At 41.3% G+C, this 14,387-nt stretch overlaps 1 protein-coding gene across 1 annotated transcript in view; it reads right to left on the bottom strand.

Annotated features, from left to right (window-relative positions):
- LOC308297301 (VPS10 domain-containing receptor SorCS1-like) overlaps positions 1-14,387 on the bottom strand; it is a gene marked incomplete at both ends in the record, with an annotated part of 60,483 nt that overhangs the window by 23,439 nt on the left and 22,657 nt on the right. The window contains 8 exons of the mRNA XM_080740714.1: positions 973-1,106; positions 2,386-2,503; positions 2,913-3,020; positions 6,165-6,256; positions 6,531-6,607; positions 6,948-7,050; positions 8,322-8,468; positions 11,927-12,106. Of these exons, the coding sequence (XP_080596840.1) occupies positions 973-1,106; positions 2,386-2,503; positions 2,913-3,020; positions 6,165-6,256; positions 6,531-6,607; positions 6,948-7,050; positions 8,322-8,468; positions 11,927-12,106 (959 nt within the window). The remainder of the gene's footprint in view (positions 1-972; positions 1,107-2,385; positions 2,504-2,912; positions 3,021-6,164; positions 6,257-6,530; positions 6,608-6,947; positions 7,051-8,321; positions 8,469-11,926; positions 12,107-14,387) is intronic.

Below are 14,387 nucleotides of genomic sequence, written 5' to 3'. Positions count from 1 at the left end.
AAACAATCATAACTTTTTTGTGGATATTACAAATCCATAAATCTTTGGGTCGTATTAATCAACTGCTGAAAATGTCACCATTTATCAGAAGCACGCCCAGGGAATAAATGAACATAACTCTGCTGTCCCAAAAATACCATAGAAGGCAAAGTAGAACACCCACAAAGCTGAACCTCAGTCACTTCTGCGGGACACTGAAAGAGGTGCTTTGGCATAGAGTCTAAAAGCCCTGCTAGAAGCTAGAAGCTCGGCTAGAAGCCCCTAGAGGCCGTGCGACCGTCCACTGGGATTCATGAAGCTCCACAGAAAACTTCACAGCAACAGCAGTTTTCGAGATATGTTGTTTGGGACGAAAGTGTTGGCAAGATGGACAGACCGACTGATTGACAAGGTCATCGTTAGAGCCCTGCCACTAGTGGGGCTACAAATAATTCTGGCTCTCAGGATATGTCCCACAACATCAACAGCAAACTTCGAGGGGAAAAGATCCAACTCACAACAAACTCAACATCCCCAGCTAAATATTAAAAGCCAGAAAATGCACTCATGGTCATTTCTCAGATTTTGATGATAGGAAAAACATACTCTGTGATTAAATTGTATTTCCATTTACCAATGAAATACACATGACTTCGTCCAGGCGTACAGTATATCTTATTCAGCCATATTATGTTTTTAGCAATTCTAAAAACATACAATAAATGTAATTACCCTTTAATAACAAGTAAGTAATTCTGTTCAAGATTCATAAATAAGACCCCTTGATTGATAAAATAAGGTTACTTCTACATAATGGATCTTGTTGTATTTTATTCTATTCATTTATTTATTTCAGAAACTGATATAAAGTGCCTTGGAATGGAACTTTTCCTGGTTTCGTCTTGTGTCCCAGTTTTACTGCATAAATTCAGTTCTATGGAGATCAATAGAGTTAGATGTAATAAAGTGAACACTGCAGAGGAATAGACTCACCACTCAAAGTCTGCCTCTGTGCACGGGCAGGGGTCTGACATGTGTGAGATGTGCTGATCTCTGCCTTTGACACATCGGACGTCAGCTTTCAGATTTTGGAAGACTCTCTTCACCCCCATGATACAAACTTCCCCCTACAACAACAACAAAAAACACAGGGCAAAAAACTTCACCAAACTTCACCCTGTCAAAAATGATGCATCTTCAAAGCAATAAAGATTTCAGAGTCTGTTTTCGTTTTCTTTTGCAAGGATATCAAAAAGACCACGATACTTTATGTGCAGCATTTTTATCACAAATCTAGGCTTTATTTGCCCCGGGAGAGGGCCTGATAAAAGCTAAAGAGCCACTGCACTCTTAACTGTCATCATATGGCAACTCAATATGCAGTGGTGTAAAGTAACTACGTACATTTACTCAAGTAATGTACAATTTATCCACAAGAGGAAAATATTGTACTTTTAAGGCACTGTCACACCGCACTTTTATTCTACCTATGAGGGTGGATTCTGCCAATGCATTTCAATGGGAATGGAGTGGTTTGCTGCCGTTTGCGGATTTCTGCAAAAAAAAAAAAAAAAAGAAAAAAAAAAACATTCTATTCCCTTTGAAATGCATTGGCAGAATGTGCCCTCATAGGTAGAATAAAGGTGTGGTGTGACTGTGACCGACCGAGTTTAGTTACTTTTTAGATTTAGAATTTATTACTAAACATACATTAACCACTTAAGCTCTATACAAACTTGTAGAACTGCTGTTTTCAAAATATGTATACATCTTTAAACTAGACATTAGACATTCTGCATAATGAGTACTTTTACTTTTTTGATGCCAATACTTTTGTACTTTTACTAAAGTCAATTCTGAATTCCAGACTTTTGCTTATAACAGAGGATTTCTACATTGTGGTATTGATACTTTATAGTATTTCTACATTGTGGTATTGATACTTCTACGCAAGTAAAAGTATCCAGCACTGTCAATATGTCACCACTGTCAAGAAGCATGGATGGAACCTGGCTGTCAAAGTGATGTGATTTAGATTGAACCAAAACTGAGACACTGGAGTTGATCTGGGAGCAAAACAAAACAAAACCCAAACACAGCAACCTCCCACCGACGACTATTGTCAGTAATGCTAAGCTATTTATTAGATTTAAGTGTTGATCAAATGCTATTTTCTAGGAGTTATTGTGAATAAATAAGGCCATGGGTATGTCATAAACAAATCATCACCCAGCATTCATTTTCCTTTGAACATCGTTAAGAGGCAGAAGTTCAAAGACATAAACTGTAATGGTGTTTAATGAATATCTCTGTATGAAAATAGTAACTCTCTAAGAAAATAATGATGGGTCTCAAACAGAATCACAACATTATCAAGAGGGAAATGCTACATTACGCTGTTCTTACTTCATTGTTTAGCTGCCATGTCTGGTAATCTTTGGGAGTACACCTTCGACTGAAAATAGAACCAAAGTCGATTTTGACAAGCTGCCACTCAGAGCGATGACTGAAATGGCCAAATATTCTGTAGAGACACAGGGAAAGAAAGAAGATGTTGACTCGACTCACTGTAGGACTCCTAGAGCAGTGGTTCTCAAAACCTTTCATGCAAAATTAATATGTATTTGGCCTTGGCTCTCCATCTGAAAAGATTTTGTACCAGGCTTGTTAAAATGTTTCAAATATATTCAAATAATTTCACAATTTGAGAAGCCAAAGAGCAGAATAAGTCATGAAAAAGTCAAGACTAGCGCAGCGACTGAATGTAGACCAATTTGCTTCACGAGCTGGTAAAAACCCGCCGCACATTGCTGCTCTACATTTCATAAATAATAAATGAAACAATGCTGCGGTCATGTCTAAAGTTTCTCAGGGGCGTGACTGCGAGATATAAATAACAAAAAACGAATACTTTTGACTCGGTTATTGCTTACGTCATGATGAGGGTGCCCTCGCCGGGCTCCCCCAACACCCCGTCCACGTAGAGGGGGGAGGAGGTGAAGCTGTATCTGTTCCAACTTCTGCCTTCATCAAAACTCAGCCTGTGATGGGAGAAGAGAGGGGCAGAAATCCCAGAGGAGACCAGTCACAAATCAAACAAAAAGCTAAATCTGACTTTTCCAGTTGAAGTTGTCTATTCTGTTTTCTTTACCTGCTTCATCCAATTCAGGGTAATGGAGTCGGGGGGTGGGAGGGGTGGAGTGCAGGGACGTGCAGAGAATGTTATTATAGAGAGGCAGGGGCTGAAATTTCGAAAAGGGCCTTTTGGTGAAAATATTGAAAATAGCAGACTGCGACGTGTTGTGAGCTTGGAGGTTATTTTAAGTGCTTGATACCTCACCAAACTAAGCATATAAAGGCAATACTGGAGATGTGTCGTATGGCATGGATTTCTACACAGTGAGGGCAATTCTTTCAACATATTATGATGCATTCAAGTTCAGGAGAGTTTGGACAAGGCAATTCACTTGAATGCTGCCTTCAGGTATGGCATGGAAAAATTGCATTTGCATTTCTTTCACCATAGTAAAAACTGCATTCATGGTCTGGAGAGGGCATTTTTTTACGAATCTGGCTAACCGTCGTCAAAGAAAAGGGAACGCCCTCTCAGTCTGTTCCGAGTCTTTCTCGAGAGAATGCTTTTTTACAGACGGATAAAAGGGAAGGGGCTCAAGCCCCCTTCCATGTCTATGTGCTTGTGCATGCAATAGGCTAAAGGCAGGTGGAAACACTGGACAGGTGCCAGTCCATCACGTGACCACCCTAGGCAGGCAATCACTCACATTCAAACCTATGGGAAATGTACCGTAGGTTCGTCCAATTCACCTGCTTTCAACGTGAAAATGTTTTGCACCGGTTGGCAATGTTTCTCCAGCTGAACGATATGTCTCCTCCCTCCGGTGCGCAACGTTTTACAACAGCCTGATACAATATGTTTGCTCCTGTTTGGTGAGTGTGCCACAATATATATAGATTCTTTTTATAACAGGAATGTAAATATTTGTGAAATGATTAATTTACCTTCACAAAACATTATTAAATTACTTCTATAAACCCTCCCTATGCCATTTTTCTGACACATTTCCAAAACTCAAAGTACAGTAGTAGTAAGTATCATAATATATCTAATATAGCTTCTTCAATTGCATTCAAATCATTCTAATTCTAATGTATCTCATTCAATGTAATGTATTCAGTAGGATTATAATGTTAGTTCAGTAGCAATTCAACAGCAGTTTTTACTCCTGTCTGTCTGTGTCAGTCTGTATGTCCATCTGTTCTGTGAGCAGCTAATCTCCAGCACCATTGGCCCGATCGGCAGAAAACTGTGCAGCTGGGTGTGACGACACCCAGCTGCACAGGCAACGCAAGTGAAAAAGAGGCACACACAACTCAGTCATCAATCACCTACTGTATAATGTTGAAAAAATAAAGGTGTTTTTGAGCCAGAGGAAGGGAAAGAGTGAGAAATAAAGAGAAAGAGAGGCAGGCATGAGGATCAAGAACTTCCCACAAAGTCCAGTGGAGCTCAAGGCACTTTACAACGTTTCGAAGAAACCGAGACCCATGCCAAGGAGAGGGAGAAGAGACGTGTGGGGAATCTACAAACTACTGGAGGTATGGCTGGAGTTTGGTTGTATAAAGCTTCTTCAGGAACTGAAATGATCTAATAAATTAATGCACACAGGATAAATCAGTCAATACATACTGTACACTCTGGGAGTCTCTTTCATGAAAGGTTGTTCGATCTTAACTTGATCTTAACATCTAGAACAGGGCTGGTCTGTATGAGTGTCCATGTGTGTGTGTGTGTGTGTGTGTGTGTGTATGTATGTGTATCCCAAGGAAAGTAGAGAAATCACTGTAAATTACGTAGCTCAGCCAGTGTTGCAAAGTCTACTTATTATAAGCGACTTTTATTTTCTGTAAAGTCGGTAGCTGTAAACATTGGTGGTTGCGTTTTTTGGCCTTGTTTCTAAAGAGCATTGCAATTTGTCACTGTGCTTGGTCGCCCTTCTGATTCTGTTTTGTTTGTTATATTACAGATATTATGTTGATAACCTGTAATTTCATGCTACAGTGAATTGTTCTTGCACTTAAATTGTGCTTAATTAGGAATGTTTCCACGAACACAGTGGCAACCATCATATTTATCAACAGCACCATATGCACATTCACTCCATCGTGGAATGGTGTGCACCATATGCACACACTGACAGGTAGTTGGATGCTTGCCTTGGACATTGGAGTTGGAAAGTGCCTTTATATACCAAAGCATGAAATGATAATAAAATACTGTATTGTACACATTCCTGTTTAGTCCTAGAGCTCAAACCTGTAACCATTAGAATGTTACCCATCATGATTTGTGTGTTGTGATTGAATACATTCTTGCCTTTCAGCATCGGGAACACACACACACACACACACACACACACACACACACACACACACACACACACACACACACACACACACACACACACACACACACACACACACACACACACACACACACACACACACACACACACACACACACACACACACACACACACACACACACACACACAGAGCGTTTTTAGACAATTATTTTTAACCCTTTTTCGCGCAATTTAGTAATTATACCTCCCACACACATTTGTGTTGTCACTGCTGTTGTATCCTACTGACTCACCTGCCACCAGGAGGACGTAGAGCCTTCGTCCTACTCCTCCCGCCCAACACTCCCTGCTGACAGGTGCCACCCTAGCCCGTAGGAATACATGCAATGACCAGTATCACCCTTCCCGTCCGGCTTCCCTCCCCCGAACACAGACCAATTGTATTCGCACAGGCGCCCGACATAGCCGGTTGCACCACAGGGGATTCGAACTCACTCACTTCCGTGGTGGTGGGAAGGGACTTTACCACTGCGCTACCAAAGCGCTGAATAATACAATATTAATGGGTAGTGTCATGTTGTGTGTTTGTCATGTTGTGTGTTATGTGAAACCCAATTAGACCAATTGTAAAAGTTTTCTGAAAATGTTCATAAATATTTAATTAAACATCTCCCCCAAAAGCTATCACGGACACAAACAACTCAGGGACCTCCTGGCAGTGAAGCAACAGTGCTTTAACATTCAGCTTACTATACCACCTGTTTTGAAATATTCAATAACATGTCTTAGGGGGAGACCTACCAGATGTGCCTAATTGGCAGAGGTGTGTGTCGGATGGCAACCAGAGCTCCTCCCTGGTTCAAGAATAAAACACTGTACTCTTCCTCAAACACCTACAGACAGGAAAAGGAACCAAAATGAACACGTATGTGTTGTACTGTATGATGCAAGTACATACATACACACTAAGTACACAAATCGATATAGCCGTGTTCCCAAAAGCTAATGCCTCCCCAAGTCAGTCAATGCAGTTATGCATCATTCATCAAAAGTTTGCTCATCTAGCGGATTTATGGACTCATAAGCCAATGAGAAAAATCAATACACTCCCTTGGATATAGTTTTACAGGTTATAAACACACAGTTCTTGCAGTCAGCATAATGTACCTCTCTCCACGTGTTCCCAGCATCTGATGTGATGAAAATGCTGACGTTATTGTTGGTCAATTCAGGCCCAAACACACCTGAATACGGAGGGAATACATAGATTTACTCAAAACATGCACTCATCCATGTATGCATTCAGCAAAAACAATTACTCTTTCCAAGTCAATGATTTAATCTGACAACGCAAAACCAACAAAAACAAAGTAACAGGACGTTAGTGCAATGGAAAGCACACAGGCTATGTTTAAAATGAGAAGAGACCATTCTCGCATGAGAGAAGAGACTAAAATGAGAAGAGCAGCTGTGTGACTTCTAGAAATGAAGTGGAGAGAGACCAGGAGGTCCTGTGTGGCAGACGCTAATGAGAAAGGGAGTAAACAAAGATGCGGTTGTATACTGATCAAACAACCGGCTTACCTGATGCTACAATAATTCCAGGCGCAGAGTCTTTGCTGATGATGTTTCCCGAGGTGTAAGGGTTTTCAGACACATGGAGATGCAGGTGCAGTGAACAGTATGGCTGTGAAACAGTAAAGCCTCGTTTGTATTCCGTGGAACAGCGGTGTCGCTTGCCTTAAAAAAATAGCAGATATACAAGCTCACAGCGCGGCACCGAGTGCCGCGCTGCGAGCTTGTAGATCTGCTATTTTTGAAAAATCGTGAAAATTAGAATTTTGACCCGATTCTATAAGTGTCTTTTGAATCCTTCTAAGATTTTTTTGAAAAACCTATGTTTCTATGTCAGCAATCTGGCTAGCCATCGTCAAAGAAAAGGTCCTTTTCACTTAACTGGAGCTCAGTTACTCTGTTCTTGAGAGACTACTATGTCAGTGGTTCTCAAACCTTTTCATGTGAAGGACCCCCAAACTGATATTTATTTGGCCACGGACCCCCATCTCAAAATATTTAGTTACAGGGACAAAATTTGAGATACAAACGTTCGCTTTAAAAATACATATATTCAAAGATTTGCACACATTTTCACGACTTTTTCAAAAATAGCAGATCTACAAGCTCGCAGCGCGGCACTCGGTGCCGCGCTGTGAGCTTGTATATCTGCTATTTTTCACTGGTTAAAGCATTCAATAATTCTAGGCCTAAATGGGTTAAAGACTACTGCACGAACTAACAAAACCTATGTCTGCTCTTTTAGGGAGTGACACTGTCGTGTGATTATCATGTTTTATGTATGAATACATTTATATACATTTTGAATGAATGCGAAAACAATGGATTGAAACATTGTTGCCTTGTACAGTTGAAATTAAATATACCTCATGTCCTATTAAGTGTGTCGGAATTTTGTGTTTGTAGCTTAAGTTCTTTCTTTCCTGCAGCAGCAAAAAAAATACAAGCATTTTTCACTTTCCTTGCTGGTTCTGACAAGTAGGGAGAGCAGCCTTTATGGGGTTGTTAGTGCTTAAACAAAAACTCTGCTTAATGAGGCTTAAAGTATCTAAACAAAATTACAAAAAAAAAGTTTTTGTATTGTATTTTATGCTTGTCAAACATCATTCTTTCTTCTTAATGAATTAGGCGTACAGTACCAAACAGTAGCTGTTACTGAGCTTACCAATTAGTCTAATTTATAAAAACTGTAAAAATGGCAATGTACAAGTGCAACATGTTGTGGGCCTCTAAACATCTTTGTCAAAATATAGATATCGATGTATTTGGTCAAAAATATTGTGATGTCTTATTTTGCCCATATCGCCCAGCCCTAGTAGGGGTGTAGACTGGCAAAAGGCATCCGTATCAACCGGTGCAGTCCCCTGTCAGGATCCTCCGTACCTGTTCACAATCAACCATGTTTCCCTGGAGATCTGTCACGGGAGCCTGCAACAGACGCCAGTCTCTCCCCTTGTTGTAGGTGATATACGTTTTCACTTGGTTCTCGACAACTTTATTCGATAGGAACACACCTTTAATCCCGGCTACCTACGGATGTGATAGACAGAGAGGGGGAGAGGGGAGGAATAACAAAGACGAGAGAGAGAGAGAACCATAAATTATTCAAACTTAGGTAAAGCTGAAGGCCTTGTTCTGAGAAAGAGCGACGCGTGCTTCTCTGACAGGGAGCACTATTTTGAACCATCTGCAGGATTACATGGAATCATAACAACATATGGCACAGCCCTGAGACATTTCTTTGTATCTGTATGAGCGGGGAGATGGAGGCAGTCAGTCACACACAGCTATTACTTCAGCTCTCCATGCTTTTCTGTCTAAAGAGCACAAATGGTTGTCAAAGTGGGAGTGACCTTTTAACTCTCAAATACCTGGAACGCGGCCGAGTCGCGTTAGATTTTAACCACTTTAACCATTATTTTATGCTTTAACTTTAGAAAAATAGCAGATTTTTGAAAAATCGAGACAATGTGTGCAAGTCTTTGAATATCTTTGACCCGATCTTTGACCCGACTTCTAAATCATGTTGTTCTCAAACTTTTTCATGTCAAGGACCCCCAAAATTACAGGTATTTGGCCACGGACCCCCCATCTCAAAATATGTTGTTGCAGGGACCACCCAGAAGCAAATATTTGAGTAACAAATGTTCGCTTTTAAATAGATATATTCAAAGACTTGCAAAAATAGCAGATCTACAAGCTCGCAGCGCGGCACTCGGTGCCGCGCTGTGAGCTTGTATATCTGCTATTTTTCAATAGTTAAAGCAGTCAATAATCCTAGGTCTAAATGGGTTAATATCATCAGCTGGTTGGCCAGTGAAGCAGAATATTTGGGGGCATGAAGTCTGTACAGATGGAGGTCAGTGAGCAGTATGAGTAATCACTGCTGACGGCAATCTGAGCTGAATTGTAATATCGCTAGTTGAGGATGAGGCTAATCTAGAATGAAATATGCATTTGCATTAACCGCTTTCTGAGCGTAATAATGTTAGCTCATATAGCATGTCTGTCAACGCGCATATACAGCAGTCTATTTCAGAAGCCATTTAGGGTTGCTTTTTGACCTGACATTCATAACTGGCAAGTTAGGCTATACTGCTATACTGTACTGGCTGTACAGTACAGAGTGTGGCTCTGTGGGATTGTCTTCGCGAGGGAGACTGTTTACTTATTTATTTGAGGCAACTCTAACATAACAGGAGGGCAAAAGAGAAAAGTGCAGCTCAGACTTGGATGATGTGACTCAGCCAGCCACTCAGATGCTACAGGGTAAAGTAGACCATCTGTTTCTCTAAGGTCAGGGCAAGTTCTCACCAACCTACACACAGAGCCGACTTCGCAACTACACAGAGAGCTCAGAATACATTAGCTCTGGTCTCCCTGTTCCTCTTTCCGTGACATACTTTTATATTTATTTAACCTTTATTTAACCGGGCAAATCATTTGTTAAGAACAAATTCTTATTTACAATGGCCTGGGGAGGGATGGGAATTGAGAGCCGGCACAACAGTGTCAGGTTCCCGAGAATCATTTAATATAGCTCCTGGACTTACGATTAACTTAGGAGCGAGTGCTGTATCCCTTCAATCAAGCTGGTACAAGTGCATGCGCTACCTCAGGTAAAAATCGAACATCCAGATCTATTGTCAGTGCCATGCAGGTAGCCGATGCAGGTAGCCGATGACAAACCTGAATGAAAAACTGATGTTTTGCAAAACATTATAAATAATCCCTGTTTCATCCATTTTAGATCATATTCGTCAGGCTGAGGCTGCAGCTAGTAGTTGCACTACATCCAGTATTTATGTGCTATGTGCTCCTACTCAGTGTTGCCATGTCCGCTTATGGACGGACCCCCAAATCAATACGTTTTTGTCCCTAAACCCCATTTTGTGGGAGCACTGTACAAGATTTGTGTTGCTGGAATGTTTCAAAAACATTCTAAATATTTCACTTTTTATTTCAAGATGACTTTAAAATAGCAGATCTACAAACTCACAACGCATTGTGAGCTTGTAAATCGTCTATTTTTAAAAAGTCGACGTATACAGTATATAGGTTTAAAGTGCTCATGTTGCCCTATAATAGGCTCTATGCATACAGTATACGCCATTTTGTTCTACTTCCGGGTGTCTTTCGACTTCCTTCACAGGTGTTACTGATGATACTAATCAAGGCTCTGTTTGATTTATTGCACAGTGGGTCTTGTAGCAGAGTGTTTCCAGTGAGCCAACATGCACAATATCAGCACCCTGACTCTGTTTGACCAGAATGGAACAGACCCTTCATTAGTATCATCGGTAACACCTGTGAAGGAAGTCGAAAGACACCCGGAAGTAGAACAAAATGGCGTATATGCATAGAGCCTATAGCCACTTCTTTTGGGCTTGTTCTCCTAGACCTGGTTGCTTATTTTTCCCACAAAATCTGGCAACATTGCTCTTACTCTGTCTGTGAGTCACTGGGGCGCACCTGGAATGGGGGTTATTTATGACATGTCGCCTCTATGGTTTTATCTCTTGGTACAATCCATCTCGTCCTTCTCCTCATTATAAAAAAAGGGTTCATTTGTCCATTACTGTGAAACACTGGTTGGATGACCAAAACGTCTGTCTTCTATAAGCATTACTTTCTGTACTTGAGCACTGAACACTGTAAGCATCGTGGTTTATAATAGTCATTATAGATTACTTTCTTATTTTATGCACATTTTCAATAATCATGATAATGTAACTGTTGAGCCATGCTCAAGGCAAACCAAAGACTGACCTTAAAAGTAAACAAAGTAATTAACAAAGTGCAGTAAACAACATATGTTTAACAGCTAATTCAGTTTAAAAACATTAATAACTCAAGGCAATATGCTTATATTTAGCTTAATTCTAATAGTCTCTCTTTTTTTTATTCTGTTTTATTTTGATCATCATGGACAGACATTTATAGCTGCATCTATGTACAGTATATTTCACATTTTACAAGTTCTGTGATGACCCAGCTTTCAACAATTTTGTGAAAATAAAGATGTTGAAATAACAATAGTCTCTCTTTTATATTAATTTGTCCATTCTAATGTTGCTATATGATTCCATGACACAATGGATATCTCTCACGACCCAAGTTTGGGTCCCAAGTCCAAACTCTGTTTGTGCACCACTATTTTATGCTCTATATACAGTGGTTCTCAACCTTTTCAGGCCATGCCTATGAACCCCCAAAATAATCATGTTTGAACTGGGGAGTGGGGACCCCCCCACCCCAATAAGCACTTGCAATGTAAGTTTTTTTCTAGGCTTTCTACTGGTTCTACAGGGTGAAGACCCGCCCTTGCTGCGGTTGCAGCCAATAGCTTTCATTTGATACATTTCTGGTAGCATTTCTGGACCGGAAATAGAAAGATGGCAGATTTGAAATTGCTGACCTAGAAATGGGCCCTAACCCAGTCTTTGGGAAACACCACATGGTTCATTAACAGACATGAAATAAGCTACCTCATAGAGTTCTATCATGACGTTGCCCTCGGGTCCTCCACTGCTCACAACGTCCTCCAGCGTCAGGGTGAAGAACTGGCCCCTGGACTCTGACATGTACAGGTTATAGGAATCGTTATGGTGCCAGTCCTGAACAGCGGCTACCACCTGGTTATCATCTGTGCTGATTATCTGCAGGTCCTGGATGAAAGAAGACATGGTGTGCTAATTGTAAAAATCGTACTTTGCATGGTATCAAACACGACACACATGCATATCTAGGGGCATGTATTAGGGGCAGCCATAGCATAGTGAGCCTGCCCGGGGAACCAGATCCTCTGGTTGTTGCAGGTACGATTCCAGCCCAGGCCAGCAGTATGTCGAAGTGTCCCTGAGCAAGACAACGAACCCCTAATTGCTTCCCCCTCTGCACTCCTCTGTGGGCAGCACTCAGCTGGGTGAAGCTGAAGTTCCCCCTTGGGATAAGGTAGGGGTGTGTGTGTGTGTGTGTGTGTGTGTGTGTGTGTGTGTGTGTGTGTGTGTGTGTGTGTGTGAGAAATATCTCCTTGTATGGGCCGTTCTATCCGGGACATCAGTGTGGTGATGTCAATCTCTGCGTACTTTCTGACGTTAGTCTTGTGTGGCATTAGTCTCGTGCTCATACGGTCGGACATAGGGACCTACACACAAAGCCAGATGCACTGCTCAAAAACAAATTGGTTGACTGAAAGGTTTTTGGTCATACATGTACATGTAATTACCATATGATTGACACACACTATTGTACTTACAGTAGTTGACGTGGTCCCCTAGAGCTCTTTAATAAGCCCCCTCCTTTTTGGAGCTGTGTGAAGCACAGGCTCCCTATACGTGGCCGTGTGGGTCTGTCTGTCTGTGTGTTTTGCCACCACACACTCGCGCCATATGTCAAATCGACCGGCTTACTCGGGAATCGTGGGCTATTACTTTTCTAAGAGAAAGGTTCTATAGTTTAATTGATATTAATTTATTAGTGAATTAATTTTCCCCATTGACTTATAATGGGAATCGCAAAAACTCACATTCAATTATTTGTCTCTCGCAAACCATAGGGGCTAGAGTTTCAAGACTTGGAGAGGAGGTTCATAATGATTTCAAGGATTAAATAAAAAATAATTGTGTCATTTGGCCGCATGGTGGCGCCATAACACCCCACTTTACGTTTTGGCCTGTAACTCTTGAACCGTAGGTCGGAAAATTAAAAATATTTTTTCCCTGGATTCCTTGGGTCATGACGCATCTCCCCATATAGGCCACGCCCATTTGCGCCATGATAGATTTTCCGCACACACACACACACACACACACACACAGCTCCACTTCACACGGGTGTGATTTTTCCCCACTGTACACCAAATATATACACCAATGAAAATGGCAAATGTACAAGCTCACAATGCATTGTGTAGAGACACGTTGTGAGCTTGTAGATAGTAGTAGCTATTTTTGCCGAATGTTCTTCCCAGAATGGGGACGCTATACTAGGGTTCAAGTTGTAAAACTAGTTATAGTCCGCAACCGAAACTACAGAATCCCATAGCCTGGTCAATATCGTTTAATGTCTTAACAAAAACATTTCTAAAGTGGATATGATGCAATTTTGCATCCACTGGATAATGCAAATCAGACAGTTTGTGATAATCTGATTACAGACAGGCCAATCATTGATATTTAAAGTATTCCCATACACATCGGAGCTAAACAGGCACTTTTTTAAAGATTTGTTTTTGGGCTTTTATGCCTTTATGACAGGACAGTAGACTGACAGGAAATGGGGGGAGAGACGGGGAGTGACACGCGGCAAAGGTCGTCCGGATCGGGAATCGAGCCAGCGACACCGCCAGGCATCCATGCCTACAGGTATGTGGCAATGCCTAAGTGGTATGCGCCTGGACCAGTAGGCCAGCAGGCGCCCTAAACAGGTACTTTAGTATAAAGATGATAATAATGAGGGAACATACGTTTTAAAGATTAATCAGCCAAATGTAATATAATTAGTGGCCTGGAAAATTGCTGAGTCATGGGAAGGTGTCATCTACACTACAGTCCATCAGCAACAAGAGACCAAAACCAAGACAGAGAAGGTAAATTGAGAGGAAATATTCAGAGCAAATGTGTCAGGGATGTCTCCACGCCAACTATCATGGATAGATTGCACTTTGTTTGGTCACAAAGCCCAGCGTTGTATTAAGCCTCTGAATTAGTCATGGGTGTGTTTTGAGCATTATATTAAACTAGTAAGACCCCTCAGGGCAACATGCGACGTCACGCCAATTCTTGGCCATCTGGCCAGTGATGTATATCGGACCAGTTACCCATATATGGAGACCCCTGGTACCCATATATGGAGATGCTGTGAGAGCCCAAACATGCTTACTCAGTTATTCGTTATGTGAAAGTCCCATGATGTCTATGACATTTGACATCATACCCTTTTATGCCC

The sequence above is a fragment of the Nannobrachium achirus genome, assembly GCF_963921795.1.
Source record: "Nannobrachium achirus genome assembly, chromosome: 13".
Taxonomy (NCBI): Eukaryota; Metazoa; Chordata; class Actinopteri; order Myctophiformes; family Myctophidae; genus Nannobrachium; species Nannobrachium achirus.
Note: the sequence above shows the minus strand (reverse complement) of the source record. Positions and strands in the feature narration are given on the sequence as shown.